Genomic DNA, 18,751 nt, shown 5'->3' on the forward strand with positions numbered 1-18,751 from the left:
CTTTCCTGAAAGGATTGTGAAAGTGCATATTTTGGTTATCCATTTACCCTTATTTTCTTAACCTCTTTGACAATTGAGACATGCAATTTATCGATCTCCATTTTCTTTTCTCTTCTAACATAAAACAAAGAGTTAATACCTTTCAAAAAAACAAAGAGTTAATAAGCATTTAACTGGTTGGAAAAAATTAAAGTGCACGAGTGTTTGCCTTCGCATAGACAAACGCCAACGGAATCGTCTAACTCATGTTTGTCAATGATTCAAGTTAGGAGTAGATCAAACTAAATTTGAATCTATCTACTAACAAAAAAATCAACCCAATTTGTTCTAATAGTCGAACAAATTATTGATACCCAAATCAATGTTTAATGGACTACTGATATCTGATCCACAAGTTTCATATTGTTTATTAAGATTTTACATGATATGTTCTGTTAAATGCTTACATAAAAAACATCAATTTCTTGGGGATTTGAACTCAAAAAATCATCCACACTTTTGGAGAGAAATATAATTGGACCAGCTTAGTTTGAGTACATATTGTTCTTAGTTAGTCCGTCTTTTTCTTTATTGGCCAGGATGGATGGGAAATTAATTTTTATTCACCCACAATAAACTCTCGTTTTCAATTTTTTCAACCACATTGTCCCCAATGTTCTAAAAATTGCTAGGCGGTAAGCGGGCAATGGGAAGGCACCTAGCACCCTAGCACCTAAAGGCCTAGCGAAGTGCCTACTTATTAGCGATAGAAGGTTTTGGTCATGAGGAAATGAGTTACTTATTGGTGGTGATAGTGTCGTTAACAGATGGCAAAAGATAGAGAGGAGGATGAGAGAGAGAGAGAGAGAGAGAGAGAGAGAGAGAGAGAGAGAGAGAGAGAGAGAGAGAGAGAGAGAGAGAGAGAGAGAGAGAGAGAGAGGGAATATACAAAAAAGGGAGATAATATGGAAGAAATGTGTAGTACCCCGGAAATTCATTATTATTTTCTGAGAATTTTCCGAAATTAAGTTAGTGGTTGTTGGTACGAGTATGTGGTTCGTGAATGGAGCGGAAGTGTTCCGGACAAATTTTTATTCGAAAAGTATGGTTTTAGGGGTACGGAGGTTGAATTTTTATTCGTTGGGTTTCTCCAAAAACTTCCTTCACAAAAGTTGTAGAGCGCGTCGATATGAGTTCATGGATATGTGGAACGCAGAAATCGGAGTTTGTATGAATAAGTTATGGTCATTGGAAAAAGTTTCCATTTTAGTATATATTTGGGTTTTTCCGGAAATTGGGTCATAATTCCCAAATTTCCATTTTTGGAAACCTCTATCTCCCCGTTCTCTCTCCTTCGTGCAACCCCAGACCCGACAGAAATTAGTCGACCCGACCCGACTCAATCTCTCTCCTCCGGCCACCTCTGGCGACGGGGCAAGTCAAGGAGCACTCAAACTTGCCTATCCGACTTCCCTGTGGTGATGGGTTGCTCGGTGGCTCGCCAGAAGTAGCAGATTAGAGCGACCAGAGTCTAGGCTTTCAGGATCAGACCAGATTTTCTGATTCCGGCGTTATCTTGGTCAATCCTCCCAGTTCTGGAATCGTCTTCTCCTCTAGATCACGCCTATACTAGCCTTGAAGTGTGATTCAAAGTGTAGAGCAAAACATCAAGGTTTGAAGTTCAACGATAGAGGATTCTCATAATTCAAAACGTGATATAGGCTAAATCGGACTTAGCTCTAGCTATGAAAGTTGTTTCTCTCTTCTTTGTGAACATGTTGGACGGTTGGATTAATGTAGTTTTAAGTTTTGGTTGGCGGTGGTTGTGCAACCGCCTGTGGCGGCATTGTGACAGCGTTCTGACCATGTAAGGAGCAGTTTCTTATGTTATTTATCATCTACTCGTCGATACGAATATTTCGATATATAATACATAATTTTTGGATTTCGTATGAGCATATTATGGTTTTTGCCATTTCGAACTGTTCGGTTTTCGATCCGTGTGGATTCGATTGTCCGATCGACTTGTGGTTTTGATATAGCGATCGTAAAAGTGTTTTGGAGACTTTGGGGTGGTCTCGGATGAGGTTTCACCTCGATTGGTGTTACTTTTGGGGATTTAGTTCAAAACCGGGGTTTCAGAATTTAATCACTTGTGATTTGTGTACTAAGTTGAGAACGTATGTGATTAGATACTTGACGAAGTATTCTTGGACGGATATTGGGTGGTTGTGTTGCTCTATTCTGTATAGAAGACGCAGTAGGATTCAGAGGTGAGTAATCTCACAATGTTCATTTACAAACAGGTTGACCTTATTATGTTGAGAGTTATTTAGTTAACTGCAAACTATAGTTGATATTAGTAGCATTCCTGAGTGAATGACTATGTGTATATATATTTACGTGAAATATATATGTGTAGGTGGTTTTGTTGTGTTGAAAGCAATATCTGTGATAAGTTTCATTTTATTGTTTTCGGGTTTACTTTTCGGGAAACAATATAGTGTGGAAAGGGTTGGTTTCTATTGTTTTGAAAAGTGTTGTATATCGTGGAACATTTTTAGGTCACAGGGGACTTATTAAATGTGGGTCTTGTACCGGGAGTAATTGATAGGGATCAATTACAAAGAATCTTTTATTTTAGATTCGTGTAACATTTTGGATCTATTGTGACTTGCTTAATGTTTTGGTCTTTGTACCGAGAGGTCACGAATTGTGATCGAGATTGTGTAACATTTTAGGTCCAGTGCGACTTCTTTAAATGTTTTGGTATTTATACCTTGGATCCAAAGACTTGAAAGTTGAGGATCGTGGATCGCGAATGTGACCGAGGGTCGCGAATGTGACCGAGGGTGGGTTATTGGGATCATGCCCTTGGCCGGGGTATAGTTACGATCAGTTAGAGGTCTAGTCTGTCCGCTGAAGTATCTCATAGGGGTAATAGTAAGGTCACTTATGGCTCATGAATACGAGTTTTTAAAAAAGAGTCTTGAGTATATTCTTTCTTTTATTGTCCATGATGGACGAGAGTTTTTTCCTTAATTGGAACATGTGGGTTTTTCCCGTGATTTGTGTGAGTTGTTTCCTTAATTGGAACGAGTGGGTTTCCATGTGATTTGTGTGAGTTGGTTCGGTTGTTGTATTTGAGTTTACTCATACAAGCTTTCATAAGCTTACGGGGTTTGTTGTGTGGCAACCCGGTGCACTATTCAATGGTGTAGGGTCTAATCCTATAGGTAAGGGTAATCGTGGCTGAAACTGAGGTAGCGTACTAGCAGCTTTACGGTAGGAAGCCAATTTTTTGACTTTACCGTTATTAAGACTTCCACTTGTAGTAAGCTCTTAAATGTATTTACTTATTATTTTGTTGTGGAAATTTAATTCGTAAATTGGTATAATATTTGACTCTGCGGAGTGAGTCTGTATTGACATAGTGGTTCAGGGCATTAGTATGTACTTGGTTTAAAAGGAAAAAGTTTTCCAGGTATTTTGTATTGATGGTTGAACCATCACACACATATAATTATGAGATTATATATTGATGTTTAAGTGTGTTTAAAAATCGGGGCTTGACAAAAGGTGTGCAAATAAAGAAAAGTTTGAAGTCCTGGCCCAAGCAAGTGACCTTGATGGATCGAGAAGCTCAATCCATGGAGATGACGCAACAACAAAGTAGAAAATATTCACAAAGATATTAATGATGACATGGCGTATTCTTATTGGACAAGTAATATGGAAAAAATATTCAGAAAATGAAGAAGTTGGCTTCCTCTATAATTCAAGGAATCTTAAGCTAAAAAGGAATGAAAGAGGACTCAATGAGCAATATAAAAGGCTATGCAAATCTGAAAATCGCTCCCATCTCTCTTTCCTCCCCAGCGACTTCTTATTTTTCTCTTTAGTTTGTTATTCTTTTTCTTTTTATGAGCAACTAACTCTTTAGTTAGGGGTTATTGAAGCCCCAAATCATGATTGTAAACTTGGTATGACTTTCAACTAGTTTTGTTTATCTATTAGATGAGAACCTAATTTCTATCCTATATTGATGAGTTCCTTACATGTTATCTTTGGTGCGCAACTTAGATTGCATGTTTAGGGTTCTATTGCTAAGAATAATCATTACATTTGGCTTGTTACGAGGATTCAGTTGAGAGTTCTAGAGTAGTAAATTGTATATAAGGCAAGTGATTAGATTCCTACGTTAATTGAGATGTGTCGTACTCAGGATGCCTTGTGAAGTCTCGTTTTTCTATTGCGTAATGATTTATTTGTGTTAAATCTAGAGCTGCGTCAACCTAGGTTGCATTTTAGAAAATAAGTAGGTGTAAAGCGTCTCTCACCTAACATACAAGTAAGGAAAAATACTAGGTTAATTTAGGCGTTGAGTTAACTTGAGCATCTTCATCCATAGATAAATATAAAGGTTAAATATTGTTTACTCCCTGAACTTTTGCCCAAAAAACATTTCAGTCCCTGTTATTCTAATTTTGCACGTTTACTTCATGTACTCTCAATTTTGGATCAATAGGTCTATTCTGTTACTTTCCATCCAAAAATTCCATTAAATAACTGACGTGGCAGTCTTTTCACAGTAAAATATTTATTCTACCCTCATTTACTCTTTTTTTATTTAAAAAATTATTTATTTTTTATTTTCTTTGTTATTATTTTTCCTGTTGTTTACCTCTTCTTCCATATCTCTCTCTCTCTCTCTCTCTCTCGCTCATACAAGTTTATCCCTCATCACTCTTGCAGCCTCAAAGCATCTAGAGCTAATCGCCTCCAATACGACGACTCTCTGATGCTCCTCAACCACATCCAAGGAATTCTCACAGCCGTACAGCTCTGCAACCTCCTTCAAACTTCTCTGCAAATAATCCAATATAATCGCAGCACCATCAAACAATTGACTATTGACTTGCGTTTGACCAATGGGATTGAATTTAGAGAGAACCGACCTTGAAGGAGAGGGAATAGGGTGCGTAAGATAAGGCATCGACATTGGCTTCGAAGAAAGCATTGATGAAAGGGAAGGAAGAGTCGGTGGCGTCGACCAGCTCCGCCACCTCCACAGCTGTCCGCAGTGCCGTGAAATCCATCTATTTCTCTCTTCATCTATCTCTGACAGTCGGTATATATACTAAAGTGTCAGCGTGGAATCTAGCCTTCATCTGCTCAATCTTCATCCTTTCCTCTTCCCAAAAATCCCTCTCCGCCACCCTCAGATCCAATTCCCTCAATCCCCCAAACCCCTAACCATAACCGCCGAGCTCGCCACCTTCCTTGTCTTCTCCTTCACGTGCAACAAGGGCGGCGGGACCTTCCTTCTTCTTTCAGTCTTCGACTGCCGTCGTAGATATTCGAAGTTTCTTTGACTTGCATTCTTTGCCGGCTTTTCGATCGATTTTGGGTTGAGTTTAGTGATTAGGGATAACTCGTGTTAGAGAGAGAGAGAGAGAGAGAGAGAGAGAGAGAGAGAGCTGGAAGAAGTGGTAAACAACAGGAAAAAAATAATAATAATAATAAAGAAAATAAAAATAAATCAATTAAAAGAGAAAGATCAAATGAGGGTAGAATAGATATTTTACCGCGAAAAGACTGCCACGTCAGAGATTTAACAGAATTTTTGAACGGAGAGTAACGGAATTGACTTATTGGTCCAAAATTGAGACTATAGGGAGTAAATGTGTGAAATTAGAATGACTGAAGCATTTTTTAGATAAAAGTTCAGAGAGTAAACAATATTTAATCCTAAATATAATTAGGTTGAACGTGACTAGTTTGCATGATTGATTGGTGGTGGATGCAAATCCCTTAACTTGTTTTATCTTTGATTTTCAAAACCCTTTATTTTTATTATGTTCGGAGTCATTTAGTATCTCATTTTTATTTAATTATTTTGTTAACCAAAACACCTTCACCAATAGTCAAACTTTGTCAGTAGGTAGTTTGTAGTGTCTAGAGTCTGTCTATAAATTTTCGTGACATTTAGAATAGTTTAGAGTCGTCTGCTAGTCAGATCTTTCGAACTAGACAGTTTAGGTTTTATTTTGTTTTGAGTCTTAGATTAGTGATTAGACCACAATCTCTTATAGAACAATCCCTACTTACCTTATACTACTTTCGACATTCTTGTAGGATTAAGTTATAGGCATTTTGTGCATCTATTTAGGTGTATAGTAATATCCTATCAATTATTTGATAGGAGCATTTTATGCAACATTTATAATATTAATCCCTATATTAATCTTTGTTAGTTTATCATATTTTCTTTTTATTTATTTACTTTTATGTTTATTAGTTATTTTGGAGCAAATATACAAAAAAGGGAGACAATATGGAGGAAAGATGAGCAAATAAAGAAAAGATTGAAGTCCTGGCCCAAGCAAGTGACTTTGATGGATCGAGAAGCCCAATCCATGGAGATGACGTAGCAATAAAGTAGAAAATATTCACAGAGATATTAATGATGACATGGCGTATTCTTATTGGACAAGTAATATGAAGAAAATATTCAGAAAATCAAGAAGTTGACTTTCTTTACAATTCAAGGAATCTTAAACAAAAAAGGAACGAAAGAGAACTCAATGAGCAATATAAAAGGGCTATGCAAATCTGAAAATCGCTTCCATCTCTCTTTCCTCCTCTCTCTCTCTAGCGACTTCTTATTTTTCTCTTTAGTTTCTTTTTCTTTTTCTTTTTATGAGCAACTAACTCTTCAGTTAGGGGTTATTGAAGCCCAAATCATGACTGTAAACTTATTATGACTTTCAATTAGTTTTGTTTACCTATTGGATAAGAACCTAATTTCTATTCCTACATTGATGAGTTCCTTACATGTTTTCTTTGATGCGCTACTTAGATTGCATGTTTAGGGTTCTATTGCTAAGAATAATCATTGCATGTGCCTTGTTATGAGGGTTTCATTGAGAGTTCTATAGTAGTAAATTGTCTATAAGGCAAGTGATTAGATTCCTAGGTTAATTAAGACGCATCGTGCTCAAGATGCCTTGTGATGTCTCGTTTTTCTATTACGTAATAATTTCTTTGTGTTAAATTTAGAGTTGCGTCAACATAGGTTGCATTTTAGAAAATAGGTTAGATGTAGAGCATTTCTCACCTAACATATAAGTAAGGAAAAACAATAAGTTAATTCAGGCGTAGGGTTAACTTGATGAGCATCTTCATCCATAGATAAATGTAATTAGGTTGAACGTGACTAGTTTGCATTATTGATTGGTGGTGGATGCAAATCCCTTAAATTGTTTTATCTTTGATTTTCAAAACCCTTTATTTTTATTATTTTTGGAGTCATTTAGTATCTCGTTTTTATTTAATTATTTTGTTAACCAAAACACCTTCAAAAATTATCAAACTTTGTCAGTAAGTTTGTTGTGTCTAGAGTCTGTCTGTAAATTTTTGTGACATTTATAATAGTTTAGAGTCATCTGCCAGTCAGATCTTTCCAACTAGACAGTTTAGGTTTTATTTTGTTTTGAGTCTTAGATTAGTGATTACACCACAATCTCTTGCGAGAATGATCCCTACTTACCTATACTACTTTCGACATTCTTGTAGGGTTGATTTATAGGCATTTTTGTGCATCTATTTAGGTGTATAATAATATCCTATCACTTCTATCCCACCAATTTGTAGTTTATGTGAGAATTTTCCATCCTAGTTAATTAACTCCCCACCTCCAACGCACCCAAGGCCACTCCCTACTTGTCCAAGTTTTCTTCCTACAACCATCAACCGCTCTAATCTAGATCAGTACCCAAAACAAAAACGAGAACCAAGCCACTGCCACCAGTACCTGATTCATGTCCGACCAAACTTGGATATGCCCCAAGATTCAGTGCTTGTGCACCACCTCCACCAGGCCACCGCAATCGGACCCCAAAGTCACACCACCATCCTGTGAGTCGACGCAAGAGTTGTCACAATCCGAAAACGTAGACGACAATCCACTCCGCCCACCTCCTCTTTCTGCCTGAATAGACCACATCATCGATCCGAGCAACCCTCCGATCAATCTAAAGCCTCCACCCTTGCCAAGCGTTGTGATCAAACCTCTAATCCTCATTGTCAAAGAAACCTAAACCTATATGACTACCACAAACCAGCCAAGCTTGCAAAACGATGGCAAACCAAAACTGCCTGTCAGATGATCGTGTTGCCAGACGGAGAGGGGAGACAAGAGGAAACTCAAGCGCGGCTAGGGTTTTTCTGAGAATTTCTCTCGGTAATATAGCTGGTTGTATACTTCTATCCCACCAATTTGTAGTTTATGTGAGAATTTTCCATCCTAGTTAATTATCCCCACTCCGAGTACGTCCAAATTTGGGGATGAAATTAGTTGTCTCAGATTTCTGTGTCTCAATTTTATCCCTTTAACATGATTGGTCCACAGAGATTAAAAAATAGAACAAAAGATTAAGAAAATATTTTTTTTAATCTCTGTGAACCAATCATGTTGAAATGACATAATTAAAATAGAATAATGGAGACAGCTAATTTCATCCCCAAACCTGAAACCAAACGATTAAGGGGGGAATTCATATTCTGTCCCCAAAAGAACCTTGTACATTCATTACCTAATTAATCAGTAATTTTGTCGGGACACATGGAAACAGGAGAGGTCTTAATTAGCCATACCTGTAAATTTTGATTTAATCAAAATCGATCTGCCATCCCTAGAGTATTTTGATTATATATGTTCTTGTCCTACTTGTCTTAGAGTTATTACTTGTCTATCCTATTTTATCTCAGCCTTCGTTGCACCAATGAAACAAATACTTAACCTTCATTGAACCAACGACACAAACACTTGAAGTTCGAGATAAGTGTTGCATATGATTTCAGTAACATGCATCAAACCCAATTAGCCCATATCTCATACTATCTATATCCATCATGCCATGCACCGGAAGCAATGATGTGAATTGAATGATAAACAATGCCTTGATCAGTACTTTGAATGGCTTTATAGATATCAAGGATCAAATAGTACGTGGTTCACCACTACACGAACAGGAAGACATCATTTTCATACAGGAAACTGATTTATTGGCATATTAATTCAATTTGCCAACTCTCCCAATGGACCAAGCTTCCGTTGCTGTCCAAGTATCTATTACATTGAAGATGTTCTATAGAAAAAAAAAGTACTTCATGAAAAGTTTCAAATATACGTGCAATGTCAACCTTTTTTTTTTTAAGAAGAAACAGAATCCATTAATAACAAAAAAAATTACAAAGTATTGGAATAACCGGTTGTGGTATCAACACCACGACACATATTCCTACTAAGATCCATAGTTATGGGTCCGTCATTAATACTAACATCCATGAACCGGAAAGATCAAATCTCTAACCACTTTTTACGCCTATCACCCCAGGCTACAAGGAAAGATAACCAATCCGGAGTGTCACGATACGACCTCGTCACCAACATCAGGCGAACCACTCCACCCTCTTCCACACCGTGTCCATAAACTGCCAGATCACGTGCAAGGAAAATCCACTTTTCCGTTGATAACCAAACAACATCGAAATTGTAACATATTGTTCTCAGGAATAACACCATATAGATGGCTCCACAACACGACCAAAACCTCAAAACCCTAGCTCAAATGAATAAGGACATTTTATTTGACCTAACCAAAAACCTAAAACTAAAATGTCAACCTTTACAGTCTTCAATGTGGAATTTGTATCTCATTTTTCAACATGAGTTGCTAATTGATAGCAATTATATACATACATTAGGTGGGTGACTCATTTACAATTATATCGAGAACTAATAATTTAAAATTGAACACTTAATAGGTAGTTCATTTAGGATAATATTAACCTAATAGTTGGTCACATGCTCCGCTTATCGCTTTTTAACAACATTAACGTATCGATATAACAAATAAACTAATTTCAAGATAATAGTAGACTAACTTCATATATTGATAGACTAATTCTACCTGATCGATCAAATACTGTAAGGAGTTACTATATATAACTGATCTAGTTTTAATATATCAATACATTAATATACCGTAAATTTTTCCGTAAGTATTTAAAAATCCGCGTAATCATTTGAAATAAGCTTTTATAGTCAGCACCTGATTTTTATCTGCGATACACCTGGGTATGATTGGGAGAGAATTGAGTGAAGAAACAGTTTTGATAATTGATATACACGAACCCACCACCAAACCCTAAAAAACAAAACAAATACGAAGATATGTATTTCATGGGCCATTCACCAATGATACTACAAATAAAAGTGTGTTTATATATGTTCCCACGCGCCTCTGAAGCTTTGAAGTGCTTCACGCGCGGACTTGGCAAAAGAATGTTGTGATTAGAGAGCCAATTGGTTTGGTTTGGATTCAATGATTGTATTTGTGTTTCAATTAATGTCTGCGGAGCAAAGGATGGTTTTGTTTTGAATAACATGAAACTTGTATTTATAAGTGTGAGATTTGATGGAGCATGTTGGATCACAATGTCATCATTTTGGCATTAATAGAAGTGTATATCTACCAACTAAATGCCTCCTCCAAAGTAAAAATTCAAATTCAAAATAGTGTTAGCTCAATATATGGGGTATCTCAACCTCATAATTAATATGAAATTAAAGATTAGTTTTTTTTTTTTTTGGCAATGAAGAAACAATACAAAGAAAAGCAACAAACTAGAAAACTAGAAACAGCTCCAGAACAAAGAACAAAGGAACTGATCCCCAACTAGAGATTAAAGATTAGTTTGAGTTATGAAATGTAGGATGCAGAAAGTTCTGATTGAAGTTCAAGTGCTTGCTGCAGCACAGCTTGCTCCTCCAGCTTCTTCCTCAAAAGCGTGTCTTGAGAATTGTAAACATCATTGTTCCTAGATAATTAGTATGAGATTAAAGATATCTCAACTCCATAAGATTTTGAATATCTCGGGCCCTTTTGTTTGCCTGGTTAAGCTTGATAGGGTTAAAAATTATCTGTCTAGCTGTTTCGAGCTGTTTGACAATCTAAATATTTATAGATTGGAAGTTTCAATTCCCATCAGAGCTGGATATCAAGTCTTGTTGTATAGGTGGGATAAGAAGCATATATCACTTTCATAGAGAGATCAACTCAATCGTGAAACATATTTGCGCCACAACAACCTCTCCATCCCATCTTCGGCGACCATTCCCTTTTGATTTCGGACCTATCTGGCAAAAAGCAGACATCTTCGGCCAACTCCTGCGATCTATCCCTCCTCTTACATCTCAATTATTGGTTCCCAAAACATCATCAAGTCCTCATTGTCAAACTCACCATGAGTGGTTGATGGCGAATTCGAACTCTTGGCTTAAAATCCGGCAATTTCTAGGCAATTTTCAGCCATCTCCGACCTCCATTTACATCTGTGCTCTTCGTCTCCAGCCATTAGATCACCTATGCGAAGCTTAACTCATGCTCCAAATCTCTAATAACAAGTAGATGCATCTCCTTTCATGCAATACCAAACCCAAAACTCAGTCAATGAAATATCAAACCATGAATTTTCCCTCTCTAGTCTGAGGCTCTGAGGCTTTGAACGTTCTTTTCAATTTTTTGTTTTTTAGATTATTTTTAAAAGGAGAGAGTTCCAATCCAATTCAAAATCTAATGTAACAAACAAAGTATAAGGTCAAGGATTCCTTATCAAATCTAATTTAAATCCAATCTAATCCAATTATGTATTCTAATCCATTCCTATCTTGGTTTCCAAACGTGGCCCTAGTGTTTTCTCAAGGAGCAAAAGGAAACAAGTTAAAATAGCCCTACGGGAGAAGCCGAAGAACATAGGGATTAGACCATAGAGGGGAGTCCAATAGCAGCCAATGATGTCTGGCATGGGCAGGGAGACGAAGCAGTGGAGATCAGAGAAGAGGAATAGAGTTTCTAGGGTTTGCAGCTTAGCACGTAGAGAGTTAGAAGAGGCATTAATTAATTTATCTCTCAACTAAGGTATCAATTTTTCTTGGCCAAAAAGTTCGTCTTTTCCGTTAAGTATTTTGTAAATTGAAAAAATAGCTCTAATAGGTTCCCTTATATGATAATGATTGCAATTTCCAAATTGTAAATGTACTGTACATCTTTCTTTCTGTTAAACTCACTACACCTCTTATCTATCTATGTATCTATCTATTTGTATGTCAATCTATCTTCTATACTATAAAACCAAGTGTTTCATTTATTGTCACATGATTTATCAAAATATGAATTATCTAAAATACCTTTTAGTCTAAAAAACGAAGGACTCATTTTAGTAAAACAAAAGACAGAAAAATAGAAAAAGTGGATCACAATTGAAGAGTTTTTTTTATCATTCACACATACATTGCACAAATATGATACTGGTTATTAAATATCTCATGACATTTCTCATGCCAAACAGGAATGCTTTTGCCCAAGACGATATATGTTTCTCAAAATTATGCAAAGAGAACAATAGAGAATCTTTTCACAATGAATCTTGTTCAATAATATCACAATACATCATTACATTGTACCCAGTAGTGTAACAGATGCAGGATAAAAAGCAATGCATGGTAAAATTATGAGAGTCCATGGCCACACCTCATGTGGAAGTTCCAGAATTCCCCCTCTCTAATGAAAGCTCTAGTACTTTTCCAGTCCCAACTACTTTTGTTACTCACCACCATGAGCAAACAATTTGTACTCCTTTTTATCTTTCTCTGTGCACATAACAGAGTAATAAACATGAAAAGGTTGGAGAAAAGCCATGGGCCTCTTTATTGTAAATTATAATGAGATCTGAGTTGGGTGTTTGGAGAGAAGGAAGAAACGAGATAGGGAAAAGATTCAGTCATCATTCATTTGTTGTGGGGGCATTTGATCTATATAACAATGCAAATGCAAATGCAAAGGAGAAAGATGGTTGCCCCCTCCTCTATCTTATGCAAATCCCCAAACCTTTTGTAGTTCACTACCATCAGAAAAACAAAACCACATTCTCTCTTTTGCAAATTTAGGCATTATAGTATCCATAATCATCATAATGACAATTATTTTAGAAGGAAATGAGCAAAAGCCCCATAGAAAGCAAAGACCTAAAGAGATGAACATTTGTTTTATAAGCTGGTGGGACATGAGCACTAATGAGTAATGACCCTTAATTATGTGTTTGAAGATGATGGAAAAATTAAACATTGTTGGCCAAAGATTAATAAACAAAGACAGAAGATCCCATTTCCATATCATACATCTCAATTAAGCTAATTGTTTAGTTTTAGCTTAATGCATTGACTAACCCACAAAACACACATGGAATTTGTCTCTTAAACCAAATTCCAAGAGCGTGTAATCCACGTTGCCATGACAAATAGATGCTCACTCTTTCAAATTATATTTTACACTTTCCTTTTTCATTATGAAAATGAAGAACAAGAAAGAACAGCTTAAAACAAATGGGACAACAATCCCCCAATTGATCAAAGTGAAACACACTACATGCAGAATGAGGAAAAGAGTTATTCGAAACTGAAACCCTTACTAATGTCTTGTATTAGCAATGACATATGTAAGAGTTTCAATATTGTTTATAGTTTAAATCTTTTTTAAGTTTTAAAAATAATAAAGGTAGCATTGTTATATCGTTGTATTCACACGTGAATATTTTTTCTAATCAGTTTAAAAAATCAGTAAATGTGTCTTTTTTTACTATATTTTTCACACAAAACTTTTAGATTATATGACTTGCGTTAGTAAGGTAACGCATAAGAAATTAATAACCGCATCTAGAGCGAGAAATCACATCATCAATGTACATAACCGCTGAAACAACTATTTAGATTTTTTTGTTCTTTTAATTTTTTTCACATTGTCCAACTCATAAATGCAAAAAGTAAATTGTCCTGTAACCTGTAGTTAAGCGAAGTAAATCTAAATCTGGTAAACTTGCATCGACTGCGAGTCGCTTCATAAATTGTCACTCCTTTCCCAACCAAAGTTTTGACTGCCGCGTGCGACACACTCGAGTGGGGGAGTGTGTGGAGTCAGCCAGGTTTGTTTAGGTTCGGGAAGGAAAGAGAAACAAGAGAGAGAAGGAGTTAGAGAGTGTCAGTGATTACAGGCAAGAGAACGTGCAGTATTTGAAGCACAGATCTGGATCCACTGAAAACAACCCAACGCGCTACTCCACACGCGCTCTCACTCACTCCCCCTCACTCACTACCCTATAAGACTTCAAAGGAGAGAGAGAGAGGGAGAGAGGAGAGAGGACAGAGTGGAAATAGAAAAATCTATCTGTCGAGAGAGAGAGAGCTCCAAGTAGTTCTTATTAGCTCAGAACCCAAAAAGCCCAGCACAGCGGCAGAGACAGACAGCAGCAGTGGTGAAGCAATTGATGGTTCTTCTGCTGCTCTGTTCTTGCTGCAAAATTTAAATACCCTAGAAAGCACACAAGTTCTAGTATTAGAAGTTTGACTAGGAAGGAAAAATCTTAATATGCTTCAAGTAGTTGAGCTGCTGGGAGAGACAGAGAAGCTAGAGGAAGACCAGTATTATCTTTCATGGGTAAGTTGTACTTTTCTGAATCAGAGTTGGATTTGGGTTCTAATTTGGCAAAGAAACAGATTGTTTATTAGAAGAAAGGGAATGGGTTTTTTTGTGGGTTTCCTTGCTGTTTCTTCAGGGTTATGACTCTCCTGCAACTTTTGCTTCTCTTTGGTTTTCTTTTTGTGAGAAATTCAACCACCAAAGTTTTTTTTTGTTTTCCTTTCCTTTTAACAATTAAAGGCATGAACACTACTCCTACTTTTAACACTCAAAACTTTCTTTATGGTTTTTTCCTTTTCCTTTTGGGCCTCTCTTTACCTTTCTTTTTCATGGGTTTTGCAGGAATAAGAGAGGAGAAAAGAAAGACACTCATCATCTCTCCACTCATCACAAGTTGGTAGGTAAAAGGTTTTGGTGTGTGGTTGAGAAAGAAAATTTTACTTGTTCTCACAGAGAACACACACACTCTCTCTCTGTGTCCCTCTCAAAGGCAAATCCTAATTTTGAAGGGTTGGTGGCGGTGAAGTTTTGCACCAACCCACAGCCATGGATTCCTATGAAGCTACAAGGATTGTGTTCTCAAGGATCACAAACTTGGACCCAGAAAATGCTTCCAAAATCATGGGTCTTCTTCTAATCCAAGACCATGGAGAGAAGGAGATGATACGATTAGCTTTCGGCCCCGAGGCGTTTCTCCACTCTGTGATTCTCAAGGCTCGGAAGGACTTGGGACTAATGCCCATATCCAACTCTCCATCCACACCCACCACGCCTTCCTCTCCTTCGCCTTTCCTCTCCACCAACCCAATCGCTATTTCGAGGCAAAACTCTGCTTCCTCAAGGCTATCTCTCACTATACCAAACCCATCTTCTTCTGCTTCTACTTGGGCTGCTCTGTCTTCCGAGCTTCGAAACCAAGACGAGAGTATGATGATGAGTCCCAACAACATGGCTCCTAACGTGTCTTCTTCATCTTCCATGATGAATTCATCTCTACCCTTTTTCGGAAACGGTGGACCCGACCATGTGCTCGAGGAGTTTCAGCTTCAGGACCAGCTCTCTTTTCTCAACGATGGAGCTCCTAAATCCCCTGATTTGTTTTACCCCCAGTCAGACTTGTCTTCCAGCCCAACTAATGGTTCTGATCAGACCCTTTACTCCTCCTACGGTGGCTCCGGGAACTGGGGCGGTGGTGGGGCTCTTCACCGCCGGAGCTGCTCCGTCAGTGATGTGTGCTTGGAAGACCCGAATTCTGGGTTCGGGTGGAAGCCCTGTTTGTACTATGCTAGAGGGTACTGCAAGAATGGAACTAGCTGTAGATTCTTGCATGGTGGTGGAATCGGGGACTTGGGTTCGGATGGTGTTCCACTTGTTGGTTCACCAAGCAAGCTTGAGATGATGGACCAGTCGTGCCATGAAGCACTTCTCAGATCCAAGTCTGCTCAACAGCAAAGACTGGCTGCAGCTTCCCAGCTCATGGCCTCAGCCAACTCTTTTCCTTACTCCTCTAAGTGCGTGAACTTCCTTATTCAGCAGCAACAAACTGATGCGCAGAGGTACTTAAAACAGCTTCTAATCAACAAATTGGAATTTATATTGGTTTTATTTTTGTTCTTATTAATCTTCGTTGTGTTAGTAGGGCTGCCGCAGCCTTGATGATGGGTGATGATATCCACAAATTTAGTCGATCTCCTCGGATGGAAAGGAACGAGTTTCCAATGATGAACGGTGGGGCTGGGATGGTGAACCCAGCCTCAAGGCAGATATACTTGACTTTTCCAGCTGATAGCACTTTCAGAGAAGAAGACGTGTCCAATTACTTCAGGTTTTTTGTTCTCATGTGTTTTTACCCTTGTATTGCTATTTTGATGCGCTTAGTGAAATAATAGGTGTGTTGTGTTTTGCTGACTTTGTTTGGTAATGGAATATTGAAGCATTTATGGACCTGTTCAAGATGTGAGAATTCCATACCAGCAGAAGAGGATGTTTGGGTTTGTTACATTTGTGTACCCGGAGACTGTGAAGCATATTTTGGCGAAAGGGAACCCTCATTTTGTGTGTGATGCTCGAGTGCTGGTCAAGCCTTACAAGGAGAAGGGCAAAGTTCAGGACAAGTACAGGCACACTCTTCACTTCTCATTTATTGTTTTCTCTAATTAATTGCGTAACTAATCGCCGCTTATTTGATATATTAAGCTAATGGTCCTTGCATGTTATTTTTGCTAGGAAGCAACAAGTGGAAAGAGGAGATTTGTCACCCTGTGGCACACCTACTGGCCTTGATGGTAGAGACCCTTATGATCTCCAGCTAGGTAACTTTTCTCACAAGGAATGTATGCTTCAAATTAGATGATCTCTTTTTATTTCATCGACTGAATGTAGTTTTTTTCTTTTTTGGGTTGAATCATCTAGGAGCTAGGATGTTTTACAACTCCCAAGACATTTTGTGGAGGAGGAAGCTGGAGGAGCAAGCTGAGCTTCAGCAAGCACTTGAACTTCAAAGCCGAAGGCTAATGGGTCTGCAGCTTCTTGATGTCAAGAAGCATCACCACCGAGCTCTTTCTGCCAGCAGTCCGGTTAATTCTCCTACTCAGTCCCCCAGTATGTTCAATCAGAACTTTGTGCATCCTTCATTTCATAACCCAGAAGTTACTAAAGGTAGTTTTGCTATTATATAGTAACAATGAGCGCCTTCATGCTTCAGTGTGGTTGCTTACATTTTAAATGTGCTGAACTGCAGAGAACTGCGCTAGTCCAGTGCCACCCATTTCTTCAGCTCTCTCAGCAGACCAGCAGCCTCAGGTGGCAGCAACCGTTGCTACAGGTAAAGAATCAGGTGCCAACAGTGACGACAGTGGGAGTGGCAAGGAAAGCCCCCATGATGAGGATGTCAGTGGTTTGCTAGGAAGGTATGTATGATTTTGCATTATGCCAAGTCTCTGCGGCATTTTTTTTCCAAATTGTTGACCTTATGAATCTTCCTAATCGACTACAGCTTGGAGCACAACCTCCCCGACAGCCCTTTTGCTTCTCCAACAAAAGGAGCCCGGGATTACTTGTCTGCATTCCCGGTCGCGGCTAGTGAGGCCAATGATTCATCTGATGCCTCAGCTGCAACAGCTAACATTAACTTGGCTACTTCCCTACTGCCAGTGCCAGCCACTTCCTCACTGGACATGGCATCTTTCAAGTCCTTTAACTGCCAAATTCCAAGGTTACCCCCCAATCCACTTCTATAAATATCTACCAAATATTTAATATTGCATGCCTGAATTCTAACTCGGAAAATCTGCATTTTGGGAATTCAGGTTGTCTTCCGGCCATGGAGCCATAGGGATGTATGCCGCCGGCGCAGGGGGGCCGAAATGCCCGGTTGGAACTTCCTAAGCCTTAAATTAGGTATCAAGTTACTTTCAAAACTAAGTGATCAGGGTTTGTTTCAACATCCAGAAATAACATACTTTAAGTGATTAACATGGCCTGTTTTGTTTTTGTTTCTGTAGGGGGAGGATCAACGCAAGTTTCTAAGAATAACCAAACAAAACACCACCAAAATCTGTAGAAAAAGAATCCAAATCTCCACCAGCACCATCTCATCAGAAAATACCATACTACTTACTACCATACAAAATGCATACGTAAAAGGCACTAAAGGAAGGGAAGCGAAAGGAAGTGTGGGTCAGCCTCGGGTTTTCCTTTTTTCTTTGTTCTTCTTTTTGTACTACTACCAAGTCTTTCGTCACATCCCATTTTCTCTAGTTTAAGTCGGAACCACAGGTTTAAAAAGAAAGAGAGACAAAGGAATCACCAACACGGTCATAAATTTAGTTTGTAACTTTTGGGTACCGTAAAAGTGAATTGGTGTCTCGCCCAGTTCTCAACAAATGGTGCCCAAAATCTAGTCTAATAGTGTGTCTCTGTGTTACTTAGTGTTTTTCTAGTGTAATCAAGTCTGTACAGCAGAAGAAGAAGCAGAACCCAGAAGAAGCTATAGAGCAGCCAAGCTGAGGAAAGAAGAAAGTGTGATTTTTGTAACAATTACACTGAAGCCTTGGAGTGAGATCAGCTCGGCTGTAGCACAGTTGCGATATCGGGAAATTTTTTTTGACCTTTATCAATCCATGTGGTTGCTGCACCTTGTACTATTTGTTCTTGTACCAAACAGTAAGAAAAGAAAGAAATGTAGGAAGGAAAAAATCAGAAAGTAAAAAAGCGCGAGTTTTCTACTGTTA

The 18,751-nt window shown here is 38.1% G+C and overlaps 1 protein-coding gene across 4 annotated transcripts; it reads left to right on the plus strand.

Annotated features, from left to right (window-relative positions):
• Positions 1-14,215: 14,215 nt before the first annotated feature.
• On the plus strand, positions 14,216-18,751 carry LOC112191800 (zinc finger CCCH domain-containing protein 53). Of its 4 annotated transcripts, none has more exons than XM_040515764.1 (10): positions 14,216-14,537; positions 14,862-16,075; positions 16,156-16,344; positions 16,454-16,639; positions 16,746-16,831; positions 16,932-17,120; positions 17,260-17,428; positions 17,515-17,733; positions 17,828-17,918; positions 18,023-18,751. In XM_040515764.1, exons 2-9 carry the CDS (start codon positions 15,066-15,068, stop codon positions 17,904-17,906), a joined length of 2,127 nt encoding a protein of 708 aa, XP_040371698.1. In that variant the 5' UTR covers positions 14,216-14,537; positions 14,862-15,065; the 3' UTR covers positions 17,907-17,918; positions 18,023-18,751. The 4 variants fall into 4 exon arrangements, with proteins under 4 accessions (XP_040371698.1, XP_040371696.1, XP_040371697.1 ...); XM_040515762.1 differs by having other exon boundaries at positions 14,218-14,537; positions 16,932-17,177; XM_040515763.1 differs by having other exon boundaries at positions 14,219-14,537; positions 16,454-16,633; positions 16,932-17,177.

Source organism: Rosa chinensis, chromosome 1, assembly GCF_002994745.2.
Source record: "Rosa chinensis cultivar Old Blush chromosome 1, RchiOBHm-V2, whole genome shotgun sequence".
NCBI lineage: Eukaryota > Viridiplantae > Streptophyta > Magnoliopsida > Rosales > Rosaceae > Rosa > Rosa chinensis.

Excerpts from the sequence above, each read along its gene's own strand:
- LOC112191800 (XM_040515762.1), top strand. The coding sequence starts at position 15,066 with ATGGATTCCTATGAAGCTACAAGGATTGTGTTCTCAAGGATCACAAAC. Across the intron at positions 16,076-16,155 it reads CAACAAACTGATGCGCAGAG|TAGGGCTGCCGCAGCCTTGA; the intron begins GTACTTAAAACA and ends TCGTTGTGTTAG. Across the intron at positions 17,178-17,259 it reads TAACCCAGAAGTTACTAAAG|AGAACTGCGCTAGTCCAGTG; the intron begins GTAGTTTTGCTA and ends GCTGAACTGCAG.